At 35.1% G+C, this 16,802-nt stretch overlaps 1 protein-coding gene across 2 annotated transcripts in view; it reads right to left on the reverse strand.

Moving 5' to 3' along the window:
* ZNF654 (zinc finger protein 654) overlaps window positions 1-16,802 on the reverse strand; it is a 92,864-nt gene that overhangs the window by 14,609 nt on the left and 61,453 nt on the right. Inside the window, exons 4-6 of one of the 2 annotated variants that reach the window (XM_047099370.1) lie at window positions 6,938-7,073; window positions 4,116-4,318; window positions 3,278-3,417 (exon numbers count right to left, since the gene is read on the reverse strand). In XM_047099370.1, coding sequence (XP_046955326.1) covers window positions 3,278-3,417; window positions 4,116-4,318; window positions 6,938-7,073 — 479 coding nt within the window. Of the gene's footprint in view, window positions 1-3,277; window positions 3,418-4,115; window positions 4,319-6,009; window positions 6,904-6,937; window positions 7,074-16,802 lie in introns of those variants that run through there. The other variant, XM_047099371.1, reaches the window with a different exon arrangement.

The raw sequence follows: 16,802 nt of genomic DNA on the forward strand, positions 1-16,802 counted from the left end.
TATCTCATGACTCACTATTTTGGATAATTTTTCTCACTACCACTCTCAAACCAATATATAGCTTTAATTTAACATGCTGTAACCACCAGGATGAACAATTCAAATAACCTAGCAGTTTATATTATTTCTTAACTTTCTTATCTTCAGTGACATCAGTCCTGGAACTTAAGAAAAATAAACAAACTTTAAATAGAGACAATATATACTGAAGGCTTTCTACTCTATTAAAATTTGCCACTAATGTTAAGCTGATCTATTAAAGAGAATGTTTGTGAAAAATAAATATGTATTTTAGAATTTAAAATTCAAAAGTATTGGTTTAAAAATGTCTTATATAAGCCCATATCATTTTAGATTATTATGTTGGGCAAATGAAACCTAGTTATCCTTTAAGAATTAATGAATGTTGGGGTACCTGGGTGGCTTAGTTGGTTAAGTGTCCAATTCTTGATTTCTTGAGATCATCTGTCACATGATCTCACGGTTCATGAGATTAAGCCCCACATCTGGCTCTGCACTGATAGGGCAGAGCCTGCTTGGGATTCTCTCTCTCCCTCTCTCTGCCCCTCCCTCCCTCACATGTGTGCACATGCTCTAAGTAAATAAATAAACTTAAAAAAAAAAAAGTAAAATGTCCAAGTGGTAGGATGTGTGTGTCTGTGTGTGTGTGTGCGTGCATGAGAACTGGGAAAAGGAAGGCAGAAGTTATTAGAATCTTTTAGAATTATTCATGATTTCACCTAAAAGGATTTGAAGATATGTACTAAAAACATTCTAATACCGCATTCTAAATTACATTATTTCTTGGTAAACCTGATGTTTCATATATCCTACTAATCATTTTTAAGTAGCTTTAAAAATGTTTTCACAAACTGGGGCGCCTGGGTGGCTCAGTCAGTTAAGCATCTGACTTCAGCTCAGGTCATGATCTCTCGGTTCGTGAGTTCAAGCCCCATGTCGGGCTCTGTGCTGACAGCCGAATCCTGGAGCCTGCTTCAGATTCTGTGTCTCCCCCTCTCTCTGCCCCTCTCATGCTCTGCCTCTCAATAATAAATAAACATTAACATTTTTTTTAATGTTTTCACAAACTAATATACAATACCATTTATATTAGCATCCCAAGAATGAAATACTTAGGCTTAAATCTAACCAAATACATATAAAGTCTACATGAGGAAAATTACAAAACTAATGAATGAATCAAAAAACTAAAATGGGAGAGATATTCCATATTCATGAATAGGAAAACTCAATATTGTCATGATGTCAATATCTTGATCTACAAATTGAATTCAATCCCAATCAAAACCCCAGCAGGTTATTTTATGGGTATCAACAAATTGATCCTAAAGTTTATATGCAGAGGAAAAGACCCAGAATAGCCAATACAATATTGAAGAAAAAAGTTGGAAGACTAACGCTAATAAGGACATTGTTGTATTGGTGAAAGAATAGACAAATACATCAAGAGAACAGAACAGAAAAGAGCCCAGAAACAGACCCCCATAAATATAGTCAACTGGTCTTTGACAAAGGAGCAAAGGCAATAATACAGTCGAGTGGAGATAGTCTCATCAACAAATGGAGCTGGAATAACTGGACATCCACATGCAAAAAAAAAAAAATCTAGACACATGCTTTATACCTTTCACAAAGATTACCTCAAAGTGGATCACAGACATAAACAGAAAATGCAGAACTATAAAACTCCTAGTAGATAAGTTTCTGGGTATGGTGATGCCTTTTTACAACACTATAGTCATGAGCCATGAAAGAAATAATTGATAAGCTCGTCTTTGTTACAATTAAAAACTGTGCTCTGTGAAAGACAATATCAAGAAAATTAAAAGACAAGCCACAGATTGGAAGAAAATATTTGTAAAAGACACATCTGATAAAGGACTATTACCCAAAATCTACAAAGACCTTTTAAAATTCAACAAAAAGAAAACTAACAATCTGATTTAAAAATGGGCCAAAAATCGTAACAGACACCTCACCAAAGAAGATATACAGATAAAAAAACAAGCATATGAAAAGATGGTCCCCACCATACGTCATCAGGGAAATACAAATTAAAACAAGATACCACTATACTCCTACTAGAATGGCCCAATTTTGTAACACTGACAACAGCAAATGCTGGTGAGGATGAGCAACAGGAACTCTTATACATTGCTGGTGGGAATACAAAACAGTACACCCACTTTGGAAGACAGTTTGGTAGTTTCCTTCAAAACTAAACACTCTTACCATACATTTCAGCAGGTGTGCTCCTCGGTATTTACCCAAAGGAGTTGAACTTTATGTCCACACAGAAACCTGCACACGGATATTTACAGCAGCTTTATTCGTGATTGCCAAAACTTGAAACCAACCAAGATGTCCTTCATTAGGTGAATGGATAAATAAACTGGTAATCCAGGCAATGGAATATTACTCAGCACTAAAAAGAAATGAGCTATCAAGCTATGAAAAGACATGGTGGAACCTTAAATGTACATTACTGAGTGAAAAAAGCCAATCTGAAAAGGCTACACACTGTATAATTCCAACTATACAATATGGTGGAGAAGGTAAAACTATGACAATAGTAAAAACATCAGTGGTTTCCAGAGGTGAGGGTTGGGAGAGGGAGAGAAGAAATGAACAAGTGGGGAGCACAGAGGACTTTTAGGGCAGTGAAAATACCCTGTGTGATACTATATTTATCCAAACCCATAGATTATATATAACACCAGTAGTGAACCCTAAGAGAATCTGGACTTTGGGTGGTTATGATGTGCCACTATGGGTTCATCCTTGGTTAAAAAAAAAAAAAAAAAAAAAAAAGTACTCTTCTGGTGAGTAATTTTTTTTTTGTTTTTTTTTTTGTTTTTTTTTCTGAGAATGTTGATAATGGAGAAGGTTATGTATATGTGGGGATCGGGATATAATGGGAAATGTCTGTACCTCCCTCTCAATTTTACTGTAAACCTAAAACTGCTCTAAAAAATAAAGTCTTAAAAAACTAAATTCCACATTTGATTTAAAATATAATTGTTTCATTATAATACATACTTTAAACATTTATACTGTCAGTTACTGGCACATGGTCATTGTCTTTTTTAATTTTTAGATCTTACAACTTACTGTTGTTTCTTGCACAGTAAATTTTTAAAATGTGGCTTAACATTTTCACAGAACTTTTTTTAAAACATAAAGTCCAGATTCTGCCAACCAGTTCTCCTTTTGTTCCTCATCTTACCATTTCAATTTCCATATTAGGGACACTTACCAGATACAGTACATATCCCCATTCTGGAGCTGCGGAATAAGAAAGGATTCACAGAGTTGCAAAGCTAACATAGTCTTGCCTTCTTTTTCAGTGTTACAGATGATATCAATTCCACTCTTACAATCAGTTTTCAATAAATGCTATAAGAGGAAAAGAAAAATCAGTTCATATCATTAAAAATACCTAAAAAGCTAGTTGCATTCAATGTCTGGATTAAACATTCAGGAAAAAATTTAAATTTCTGGTTTTCTTCTACAAAAACAATGATGAATTATACAGAAATATTTTCATGGTTTCATAGTTTTACTATCTAGCACCTACAATTTATAACTACTTTTAATCTCATTAATGTCCACAACTTGTAAGTGAGTAGGTTCTATATTAGGAAAAGATTCTTTCATCTTAAAAAAAAAAAAACAAAAACAAAAACAAAAACAAAAAACGAAAACAACAAACATGAGCATTTAATTTCTTAATATTTTATTAAAAGGCAAAATACTTTATAAAAGTATTTACAAAACAAGTGCTGAATAATTAATTTAAATTTTTATTTAAAATGCTTCCTATTTTTATTTAACCTCTTCTGTCACACAATAAGCTCAACATGTATAATGCTTATTGATGAATGCTTTGTTAATTTCATCAGTTGTCAATCTCAGATTGTCTAATTCAATGCGAGCTTAAAGAATAGTGTCAAAGAGAACACATCTAAATAATGTAATCCTAAAACCTTTGGTGTTACTGTAAAAGGAATTTTACAAGAATGGGCTACTTTTTTTTTTTTTTTATTTTTGATAAGGTTAAAATAGTAAAAGGCAAACATAATCTCAAACAATACCTCCCGGAATAGTTGATCTTCTACAGGTGACATAAACAGACATGTGAAGAGTGCTTGATGGAAGTACAAGTCTTTGCTGATTTCTGGGTGATTTATACAAGATTTGATAAGAGCCATTGCTTCAGGTATGCGTTCACAAGCAATTAGGTATCTGGCACGTAGTTCAAAGAACAGTGGATTTTCAGAACTTAAATATTTGTTCACTATATTAAAAAGAAAACAAACTCTTATTACTCTCAAGAAAAGATTCTCAAACTTTGTTGTTTGAAACTCTACCACTAACATGTGGCATCTAATTAGATTAAGTGGTTATTTAACTAAATAGCATATTCCTTAGTAGGAGTTTATTTATGAAAATAATATTCAGTCATATGATTGGAAAAATGGAAATAAGAGTAACACCAAAACTGCTCAAGAAGTATCTTTTGATTTCTTTTCAGTCTAAAAACTGAAAAAAATTTAACAAAAGATGAAATACTCTCTTTTCAGTTCACTAATATGTTAAAATATGTTTCAGATAACATGGGGTCTGGAATTTCTAGTCTATTTATGTACTTTATATTTTGTTGCCTAATATTGTCATTCACATAAGGTTAAAAGGCTGAATCCTATTTTGTCATTAAAACCACATTGATTTAGATGTATAGAGAAAAGTAACGTGAATTAAGGAAAATGTTTTATTACTTCTTATCAAAAATTAAGCCAAAAGTAGTACCAAAAAGGATTGCTTATTAATATATGTATCACTAAGAATAATTACTAATTGATACTTTACACAACTTAAAAACATATAAGCACCTTTATCTACCTAAGTTTATTTAGACCTAACAACAACCTATGACAGGTATCATAATACTTCTTTCACAGATCACAAAACTGAGACTCAGAGAGGTCAAATGACTTGCCCAAGGACAAAGAATAAGTGGCAGAGCAGGAACAGGGATCCACATTTCATGATTTCAGATCAAAATGTTTTCATTACTTGTGTATGTTTAATCAGTAGCTTCTAAAATGCCTATGAGTGATGTTTTATTTGGGCTTCAACATGTGCCTTGCAATTCCGTTTACAGCATATGATAAGCAGACAATGATTTATAGAGTTAATGCAAAGATAAACTTCAGACTGGTCTTTATCTTAATGGTCACCAACTAGAGGAGAGTCATCCATATTAATGAGGCTCTAGAGCAGCTTTTCCCAAAGTGAGGTATGCTAGTGGAAGTATGAAAGGAATATATATGTAAGGATGAGAGAGAGGGAGAGTGAGAGAGAGAGAGAGACATACCGTCAGCCCTTACACCAACCAACAGATTTGTTCTAGCTCCTAGTCAGAGAAGCCTAAAAGCCCAAGCTTTCTTCTCTATTCTCACTCCTTTTGAAGCTCCTCATCTAGCTTCTGTGCCATCTGACCACATTCCCCAGGCTCCTCATAGTTTTCTTCAGTCTGTCACCCTTGCCTTCCCTATATTGACTCTATATACTTTTCCTCAATGGTACAACTCTTCCTCCTCAGTTCCAACTGCCTCCCTCTTCAGTTTTTTACTCCTTTCTGAAACCCTCACATCAAGTTCCAGTCTCCTTTGTATGCCCTGGGTATTTACCACTATAACACTATGATATATATTGTAGCTCTTTCCTCTAGTCTTATTCTACCTCCTATCTCAGCCCACCACTTTTAACTACTTCTCCTGATCTTCTCTCTTTCGTCATCTTCTCTCCTATCTCTGTCACAGTCCTCCACACTTGTATCTGGAGTTAACTTGCTCTTAAGCTGGAGAAGCATAGCCCCTTCTTCACTCAACTCTACTCAAAACCTACCCCCAACCCTTATTAACCTGAGGCAAATGGAAAGATCCTAACCTGCTCAGCACAATATGTGGTGTGAAGTATCCTCACCAGAACAAGGGTGGGAAGTCTTGTCTTTTCTTTCTGCCATCTTATAATTGCACTCCATGGGCTCTCTCCATGCTTTCAAATGTTTTCCATGCTTTTTCTGCTTACACTACTGCTGAGTTTACATTCTAAGTTCTGATGATCCAAAATGTTCTGGGGCTCAGGAACAATATGGCGAACAGTTTTTAAAAAGAATTACCTAGAAGTAATTGACAGAGCCTCTTGCCTCAAAAGGAAATTTTGGCCCACAGGAAACACAGTGGATCTATGCTGGAAAGGAGGTGATACCAAAGCATGCAGGTCGTTCAGGGATGAGATAAAACTCAACTTCTACTAATGGATGAAGTTTGGGAAATACTGCTCCAGAGTACTTGGAATTCATTCAACTTGTCACTCGTTCACTTACACATTCCTCAGATGGTCACTTGGTTCAGTTAACAAATACTTATATTGAGTACCTACTCTGTACCAGGCACTGGGCTGGGTATAGGATATGCAGTAGTGGTGACAAAAACTGACAGAGTTCCAGCCCTCAGAGTTTCCTGTATAAGGGAGATTCCATGTGCTTAAGCAGGGTGTTGTTGTTGTTGTTGTTTTTAAGGGTGTTTGTTCCTACTTAACTAGATTTTTAAAATATAACAAATGATGAAACCAAACTCTCTGTAAGTAACATCTGGACAGTAAGTGTATTACACTGAATTCCCATTAGAATAAATGGAAAATTACTATACATAAAGGTACCTAGTCTGGTGTCAAAAATCATTCTTGGGCCAGGTTAGTATAACAATTTAAACACACTTCATGTGAAAATACATTACTCTTATTCAGTATTAGAAGATAAAGAAAAATCACTATTACTGCTCTAGTTAGAAATGAAAATTGCGCTTGCTTCTCACAAATGTTGGTTTTGATTTTGAGTCTCCTGAAGTACCTATCTCCTGAGATGCTGGCTGGGCTTTAAGAACAGCTTGCAACACTGGATCTTCCCATGGGCCACCATCTCTAATGATTCGAGTCACCAGTTCCAGATTCACATTTCCATATCTGCGGAGGTGATTCTGGCATTCCTAGGAGAGAAAAATCATTTTGGCTTTGTGAATTTAAAGGGGTTAAAAACTAAACTTGATCATCCTTGTCAATAAAATGACTGATGGTCAATGAGTCAGCTATTAAATTATAAAAGAGAAAGGGTTGCTATAGTAACCTAAGTAGGGTGTCAAAACCCCATCAGTACACAAATAGGCTTTAATGCCAAAGGTTACAGAGTTTCTACATAATTGGACTTAGAAAATCCAATTATAATAGGGATTAAGTGTAACCCAAGGGAAAAACTTAAGGGATGCATCATTTCTAGGAAAAGAACCAGGTTTTAAAACCTAAGGGAAAAACTTACAGGATGCATCATTTCTAGGAAAAGAACCAGGTTGCAAAAATGTAAAACTTAAATGTTCAGTTTATGTGAGGGCTCATAAAGCTTCTGTTAACAATGGCAAGCAAGAACCTGACTATAAGAAAGAGGTAGAAGGGTCCCTGTCCAATGCAGACTGTGGTTGGCAGACACACAGGTCCCCTGCTCTGATCCCAAATGTATACACCTAGTTGTGATGGAAGGCTAGAAGATGGAAATTCTATTGCATTATTGTTCTATTAGCAGATTTGTAGTCTTGGGATAAAGAAATGGCAGGCTGAAGGAATGAATCCAACCTATAATACGAAGACTTTACATTAGTTTTAAGATAAAGATGTACTGATAGGTTGGGCATTAACTGATAATTTGTCTATGTATTTTCTGGGATTTTTTTTAAAGATGTTTGAAATATTTTTAGAGAATCTTTTATCTTAGACTTGTGATTATAATATGAATTATGTAACAAGTTTGTAAACAAAGCTTAATATTTAGGAGAACTTGGTTGACTGAATTTATAAATTTGATTTCTTAGATTTAGGTTTACGAGATTTAATTATTTGATTATGCTTTTTTGATTCATTACATACCTTGGTATTGTTTCTAAAATGTTTCAGGGAATTTAATTTGATAATTAAAAGATTAACTGAAGGCCTAGTGAGGGTATAAATAGATACATATTTTTTAATGCATACACCGAGCTTACAGCCTTAAGGAAAAAACTAGGCATTGAAATTGGCAATGTTAAAAATTTGAATAAATGGCACATCAATTAAAACACAAATAATTGCCAAAATTTCTTTCTGTGCTCAAAATATCCTTCAGACATTAAAAACTTAGTAAGTTATAAGCAAAGCTTAAACAATACACCATTACAAATTTTACTTATGATATAAATCATCAGGCTACATGTTCAAAGTGGCAGTAAACACTTTGCTTTTATTTGTCATGTTCTTTCATCATTTGAATGTTCCAAAGTAGTATCTATATGCCACTTTTTATTCCTTGTTAAGATACACAAAAAGAGGTTTTATTTGTTTCATGAACGAACAAGGCAGTAGAAGAATCAAGTTTCAAGATAAAGAATCATTTAGTCAAAGAAGTCAACAGATAATTAAGTCATAACATGAAAATAAGTGTCTTCTAGAAGTTATTTAGAATATTCCCAAATTAAAATGAGCAAGCAAGCAAGCAAGCAAGCAAACAAAACTGTATAAATAATGGGCAAGTTACTTAACCTCTCTGTGCTCCTTCAGTTAACTAATCTGCAGAATGGTTACTAAAAACACCTACTTCATAGGATTGTTGCGAGGTTTAAATATACAGTATTGAAAGTGCTTACTTAGTACAGTGCCTGGCACATAGTAAGCACTTAATAAATGTTAGCTATTATATCTTCTAGTATTTTTTAACATTTTGGATAACTATTTTATCTTTGCACACCCAAATGCCTTAGCAGAAAATTAATTTCTACATTTCCATGTGTCAGCATGTTTATATAGCATTCATAAAAACAAGATGTAAAGTTTTTTGATCAGCCATGATTTGTTTTAAACACATGGAACATAGTAAAAATCTGTGATAACAGCTTGAAAACAATCATTGACTTCAAACCTAAAGGTGAATCAACTCCTATATTACTCTAGACGCACATACTGCTACCCCTAAAATTCAACTACTGTAAGCTGGCTTTGGTTCAATAAAAGTACAAGACATAAGGTGAGCTGGATGCTAGTCCCTGAATCACTGGTGAGCTTTGGCTCTGCTGCTGAGCTCTTGGACAAGCCATCTTTCTAGCTGTCTCACAATAGGTGAGGTACCAATCACACAGCCCTTAGCATTGTGAGACCCAGAATTGGACTTCATGAAATAGGTCTATTGCTAATCTCCTAAACATGGCTGAAAAATAAATACTTGGAGGTCTTGTTAAAAAACAGATTCCCAAGCACCAGTTCAAATATACTAAATCAAAATTTCTAGAGGAAAGCGCTGATAAACTGTATATTTAACAACCCCCACCCCAGAGTCAACTCTGACATACTTTCTGATTATACTTTCTACATTGAGTGTGTACTTTCATAAATGTTTATGCTAGAAAGTATATACTTGTACTCCTATCAATCCTTCTATTAAAAATTAGTCAATTAGCTTAAGTTCATTTTTCTAAGATAAAAATTGTATGGGAGAGTTTTGTTTTGTGTGTGTGTGTGTGTGTGTGCACTTATTGAGGCAAATGCACCTTATTTTAGAGACCATTTTCTATGGGAAATGGCTCTGGACAGGAAATAGAGATGAAATGAAGATTTCATTTTGGTTTATTTAAAAAGACATGGGATGGAAAAAAAAAAAAAAGACATGGGATGAGAGAACAAGTAAGTTTGTAAGTATATTTTGGCTCCTCCTTCCTTAGATAGTATGGTGGCTTTTGTGGATGATACACAATTCAAAAGCCTCCAAAGCGAAAAAGGAAGCACTTAAGTCACTATAGAATTCACAACTATCCTTCCTATATATGCTTATTATATATATTTTTACAATGTTTACTTAAAAATTTGGACCTGTACATTAACCTAATCCTTTATTAAGTCATCTGTCTACTATCATTGATACCCATCACACGGTGCTAAATGTTCCCTCAGAAACCTCCATTCAACCTTGTGTTTTTGCCAAAGGTAGAAAACAAAACCCCCTCCTTCACTTTTCTTTCAGAATCTATTGTGGTGCAAACTTAATGTTTTGTTCCAGAAGAATTTTCTTCCCTGAACTTGTTACCTCATTAGAATTGCCCCCCCCAACATGTCTGCAAAGCTGTATATTCAGTGTTCTTGATCTGAACTCCTCAGCAGCTCATCATAAAATGAAATTCTTTTTTCTTCCAGAGGATGAAATTCTTAATGACTGAACTTCATATTTAAGGATCTCTGCACTTACCTACCTAACTCATTCAGCTATTCAACATCATGAATCCTCCAGCCTGGTCTCCTCCATGTCTCAAATTCATCATGTACTTTCTGCTTATGCTTTTCTCATATCACTCACTCTTTTTCTCCTACAACTTCCTACAAACCTATTGAAACCTCCCAGTAAACCAATCTAAATACTTTCCTATCTTTCCATAATCCTGCTCTTCCCTGAGAAGCCTGTACTAGCTACCTCAATCCATAATAAAGTTAATTCCTTCTCCTGCAGTACTGAAAATCAGTACCAGTCAACTCTTCTGATATTTATCATGTAAGAGGGAGCCTTGTGTTATTAAGGGCTGACATCTTACTTCTTAGGTAGTTAAAAGCATGTTCAAACAGAGCCAAGAAAGGAAAGGTATACCAGAAAAGATAAATTCTCAATAATAACTTTTTAATCAGAATCGAGTTTTATGGAAATCCATGTAATCAGAAACATTATGCAGTATTTGTCTTATTTTGAATGCAGCTTCCAGAGCAAAACTGTAGAATACCATATCAAATTCACTCATAAAGCAAGCTATTGTAGCAAATCAAAGCAAAAAATTTTTAAAAGGTCTTCAATGTGGTTAATGTTATAAAAACAGAGCCTTTAAAATACAGTAAAATCTTTACAATACTTTATAATAAGAGGAGAATGATCATAACTTTTATTATTACACTTCCATTGGTTATCTCATGGCAAAGCATTTCAAAAAGTTGTAAAATTTAAAGTTGTTACGTAGTTTTCTTTTTCAAAAAGATAACATTACACATTTGCTGTTCTTTTCTGTGGTAAGTTCCTAAGGAATATTTACCTAATGTTTTTAAAAAATAAACATTCTGAGTTTGCCCATATAAAGAGGACAGTATAACAGTGAAAAAGTTACTGCTTTTCAAAAGAAAGTTATGGAGAAAATCATTTAAAATGAATATTTGGAAGCGTTTACATTCTTGCAGGTTTGCTGTTGCCAAAATCAGTATGTCACTTACAATGTTTGTATTAAAAAACTTAAACTAGAATTTTTTGTTGAAAAACCTTTCAACTGGAGCATTTTAATGGGCTTTCAGAGTCATATGTTAAAAATGGTTAGTATCAAAACATTGATGTCAGTAACAATAGAAATTTAGTAGTCAAATTTCAACAACTCTTTGTAATTTGGGTGGAAGGAATTTAAACTCAGTATCACAGTTGAGAAAATTTTTCACCTATGACAACTATTAAAACCAAGTATCAAAGTAAACACCTTAAAATCAGACTATATGACCAAGAGTTAGAATTTTTCAAAACTAAAGCATATTAAGTCATACTGCTATCATTAGTTTTTACACTGTTAAAACATTATTTTACTTTCATTTTTTTAAATGTTTTTTATGTTTCATAATGTATATAGTATTAGCACATATCCATAGATAATACATATATATGTATTGAGAATATTCTGTCTTTTAAAAAAACCTAGATGGTTGTGCTATCAGAAGTCTGGACATTCCTGATTTTAGGTATTATTTGTTTTTACATTTGTGTTTGGAATCAAATATAAAACTGTCTCCTTTTTTTTTTTTTTTTTAACTCACTGTCTTCTACTGATCCTAATATCATGTCAGTTTTCTTTCTTATGTGATGTGCTTCTACCTGTTATTTTTACTGTTTACACTCTAGTCTAGGCCTTCATCTGCTATCACTTAGATAACCACATTAGTTTCTTCTTCCTGTCTCTGCTATGCAAGTCTTTAGGAGGTCTCAGAATGTAAGTTAACAAAGCATTTAGATAGTAGTATAAGGGCTCCTAGTTGGCTCAGTTGGTGGAGCATGCAGCTCTTGTATGTCAGGGTTGTGAGTTTGAGCCCCATGTTGGGTGTAAAGATTACTTAAAAATAAAATGTTTAAAAAAAAAAACAGAAAGTTTATACATAAAGATTTCTTTAGGGGCTCCTGGCTCTCAGTTGGTGGACCATATAACTCTGGATCTTGGGGTCGTGAGGTCAGGACCCACATTGGGTAGAAAGATTACTTTAATAAATAAAACCTAAAAAAAAAAAAATTTAGGGGCACCTGGGTGGCTCGGGCAGTTAAGCAGCCGACTTCAGCTCAGGTCATATCTCACTGCTGGTGAGTTCGAGCTCCACGTCAGGCTCTGTGCTGACAGCTCAGGGCCTGGTGCCTGGTTCTGATTCTGTGTCTCCCTCTCTCTGCCCCTCCCCCATTCTCTCTCTCTCTCTCTCTCTCTCTCTCCTTCAAAAATAAATAAACATTAAAAAAAAATATTAGGGGCGCCTGGGTGGCTCAATTGGTTAAGCGTCCGACTTCGGCTCAGGTCATGATCTCGCCATTTGTTGAGTTCGAGCCCCATCGGGCTCTGTGCTATCAGTACAGAGCCCACTTCAGATCCCCTGCCCCCATTCTCTACTCCTTCCCCACTCACATTCTGTCTCTTGAAAATAAACATTAAAAAAATTTTTTTAACTTCAGACTATTGTTTTGACATATACATTACTGCAAACACATGATTATATCTATTCATACTGGTTGAGAGTAATACTTAGGCCCTTGTTCTACTTCTATAAACCTCGACTCCACAAGAGCTTAATTTTCTGACCTGTAAAATAAGGGATTATTGGATCAACAATTTCCAGGGTGACTCCCAATCTCAAAATTATAAAAATGCATTAATGCCTATAAATTACATATATTTGATTTTGCTTTCTAATTTTTTTTTTTCAACGTTTATTTATTTTTGGGACAGAGAGAGACAGAGCATGAACGGGGGAGGGGCAGAGAGAGAGGGAGACACAGAATCAGAAACAGGCTCCAGGCTCTGAGCCATCAGCCCAGAGCCTGACGCGGGGCTCGAACTCACGGACCGCGAGATCGTGACCTGGCTGAAGTCGGACGCTTAACCGACTGCGCCACCCAGGCGCCCCTACATATATTTGATTTTGAAAAGTAACTACAATCATGTACTTAGTGAACTATTTAAGATATCCCATTTGGGACTTCGGAAAAAAAAATGAATATTTAAGTGTAAGTAATTGTTCCCTGTTTAACAGACATGATTACATTTTTATACATTTAAAAAATCTTAAGTAATGAATATAAATGTGACTTAAATTAGCAATCAAAGTTTTAGCTGAAGTGGAAGCCAATCATAAGTACAGAAAACCATCAACTGCGGCATAACCAAATTTCAGAATTGGTAATTGCCAAGTTAATGAAAGCATGACCCTATTATTAACATTTTTAAATCATAAATGAAATAATATGGCCAACAGAGAAGTACTATTGTTACTGTTTTACCCTGTAAGACAGAGACCGTGAAGCAGAATTAAGGTGTATGCAAGGTTTACTGGAGTATAGGTTCCCACATAAAGAAATAAATATAAAATCTGATATAGCAGAGAGAACAAAGAGTTAGTCAAGAGAACAGGTCACAGTACCAGCAATACTACAAATTGAGCGAGTTAATCTCCAATAAATATTATTGAATAGATGAATGAATGTATCTCTCTGGTCCTCTCTGGTCCTTAATGACCTTCATAGTTCTTCTTTACAACTAAATTTTCTATGATCTAATATTTTATCTGGGAAAACAAACTACTTCAAGCATTAAGATGCTGATAATTCTAGTTATTATGTATTAAGACACTACAGAATCATCTTTCAGTGATAAGCGAATGCCTCAATGACCCTGATGTGCTTTTAGAGCTACTTTCAAAGTGTCAATCTTACTGATTTTGAAGGCACTTACATGCCTGGTCCTGAAAACACAAAATTGCAAGATGCTCGAATATAAGATCTTTGTTAGAGCTGGATACTATGGTGTGAACAACTATCACTGAACAATGTTTAGTACCCACTTTTTGAGATGACTGTTGGTTCCATGAGTCAGGGTAAACTGGCCTTTCCTGACATGATGCTGACAGCCCTATCTTTTGGAGGCTTGATTTTGGTCCCCTGAGCTTAACTGTCTCATTTATTTATTATATATTTTATGCCTGAAATAACTCTGGGTCTTGTATCTATGCAAAGTGATTATAGAACTTCAACAGTTGAAGTTAAGTGTTTCCTTCTCAGATTATTAAAAACAAAAAATACACAGAAAAAGTGAAATATTTCTGAGGTGGTAATATACAAGATTTATTAATCTCAGTAGTAACAGTTTCAAAAATATAATGAAAAACTATCAAACCTTTACCCATTTCAACACAAGGTTAATCTAAGGAATATAATTTTTAAAAATTATTTTAAAATCTGAAACTTTAATTTTAATATCAATCTCTTTCATTCCAGTGCTAAATATGTGGCATACTTGTCAAGTATGTTTCTTTCATAGCCAGTGAAATCTTTCCCCCATCCCTTTCAATTCTCTTTTTTCTACACATTGTCAAAATAGAATCAACAAGTAAATATTTGATGGTTTCATCCCATGAATGCATTTGTTGATCTGTTCCCCATATGACTGTATATTAGTAACCAATGAACCAGGAAGTAAATTTCAGAAAACACACTTCATTGTTTCTTATTTTTTAGAGCTCAGCAATGATGATACATCTCTAAGAGGGATTCTTTTTTATTATTATTATTTTTTTTAACGTTTATTTTTGAGACAAAGAGAGACAGAGCATGAACGGGGGAGGGTCAGAGAGAGGGAGACACAGAACCTGAAACAGGCTCCAGGCTCTGAGCTGTCAGCACAGAGCCCGACGCAGGGCTCGAACTCATGGACCGTGAGAGCATGACCTGAGCCGAAGTCGGCCGCTTAACCGACTGAGCCACCCAGGCACCCCTCTAAGAGGGATTCTTTAAAAAAAAAAGGAAAAAAGAAAAAAAAATGTCTATGGACTTATTTAGCCTTCATTTGTGTTGGCACACATATCAGTACTAGGGTCTAGTAACTACTAAGTGTTGGAGACACAAGGATGAAAGTAGTCTCTGCCTATGAGATCTAACAGCCCAGCTGGAGAGGCAGATAGAATTCAGAGGTACTGGTGTTTCGGTACACAGTGAAAAAAGCTGGTGGGGGGTGGGGGGTGGGCAGGGAGTCCTATGTAGTCAAAATGTAGTTGAGCAGAGACAGGAGAGGAATTCTATTAGAGAAGAAAAAAATAAGGACACACAATTTTGAAACTGCCCCTCAAAATGTCTTGCTCTTAAGTTGACATGATCATAGTCTTTAAAGCCTCTTAACCAGCACTACAAAGGTGGTTTTGAATACTAAGATTAGGACTTTGCCAAATTAAGTCTTTGGGCAACTTATTCCAAGTAGTCTAGGAAGGGAATATAGTCCAAAAGGTTTTAGGAGAAAGTCAGTGGTTGGTTCTAAACTTCATAGTAGCTAAAAATAAAACCTGGGAGCTATGCTGGTTTATAATGCCAACGAATATACACACTCTGACTTCTTAGGAGAGATCAACACTTGCCCCAGTGAAACAGGATAGACATAACTCCTCTCTAGTGGCTGGTGCTTTTACTTTTGATTCTTATTATTCTTCTCTTTCAACACTATTGCAGTAAGATAGCTTTGGGCCTCTTCTTGTTTGGGAGGTTGTATCCCCTACCTCCTCCCATCTGCTTCCCCCAGTTACCCAAAGAAGGACAAGTAGATTAAAAATGGGTAGAGTCTCAGGAAAGAAAGCTTAACTAAGGCTCACTTCTATTCTGAACAAAAAAAGATCTTTGTGACTTATACATTGACCCCAAGGGATGAGGATAGTTTTCACTGAGGTCAGGTCAGGCTTACTAAAACACATGCCGAGCTCTAGAAGTAGGGCTTTTATTGGTTGGCATTTGCTGATTACTCCAGGGTCTTTTTTTTTTTTTTTTTCCCTAAATTGGGGCGGGGGGAGCTTTATAACATCTATTTTTCTCTTGATTTATAAAAGTAATACATACTTTTTAAAATATTTTTTAAGTTTATTTTTATTTGAGAGAGAGATAGAGAACAAGCAGGGGTGGGGCAGAGAGACAGAATCCCAAGCAGGCTCTGCACTGCCAGCACAGAGCCTGATGTGGGGCTCGAACCGACAAACAAACTGCAAGATCATAACGTGAGCAAAAGTCAACTGTCAGATGCTTAATGTAGTGAGCCACCCAGGCACCCCAAAGTAATACATATTCTTGGTTAAAAAAAATATATGTAGACCCACCAATCTAACCATCATTGGGCATTAGTACTTGGATGTTCCAAAGATATTTGAAACTCTGTCTAGAATGGAACTTATCTTCTTTCTATATCCTGTTCCTCTGCCTATAATCACTGCCCACTTAGTGAATGGCACTACTCTATGTGGTTAGTTCAGCTTAGATGCCCAAGAATATACCTGATTCTTCTCTAGCTTCTTTACCTCCATCCAATCAATACCATAATCCGAGATTTTTGTTCCAGATCATTGTATCTGTGCTTTTATTTTCTTTTTCCAGAATCATTTCTAACATTAATAGAATTTTCATT

The sequence above is a fragment of the Lynx rufus genome, unplaced genomic scaffold (genome assembly GCF_022079265.1).
Source record: "Lynx rufus isolate CCGP_SWC_20201006 ecotype Redwood Valley unplaced genomic scaffold, mLynRuf1.p SCAF_5, whole genome shotgun sequence".
Lineage (NCBI taxonomy): Eukaryota > Metazoa > Chordata > Mammalia > Carnivora > Felidae > Lynx > Lynx rufus.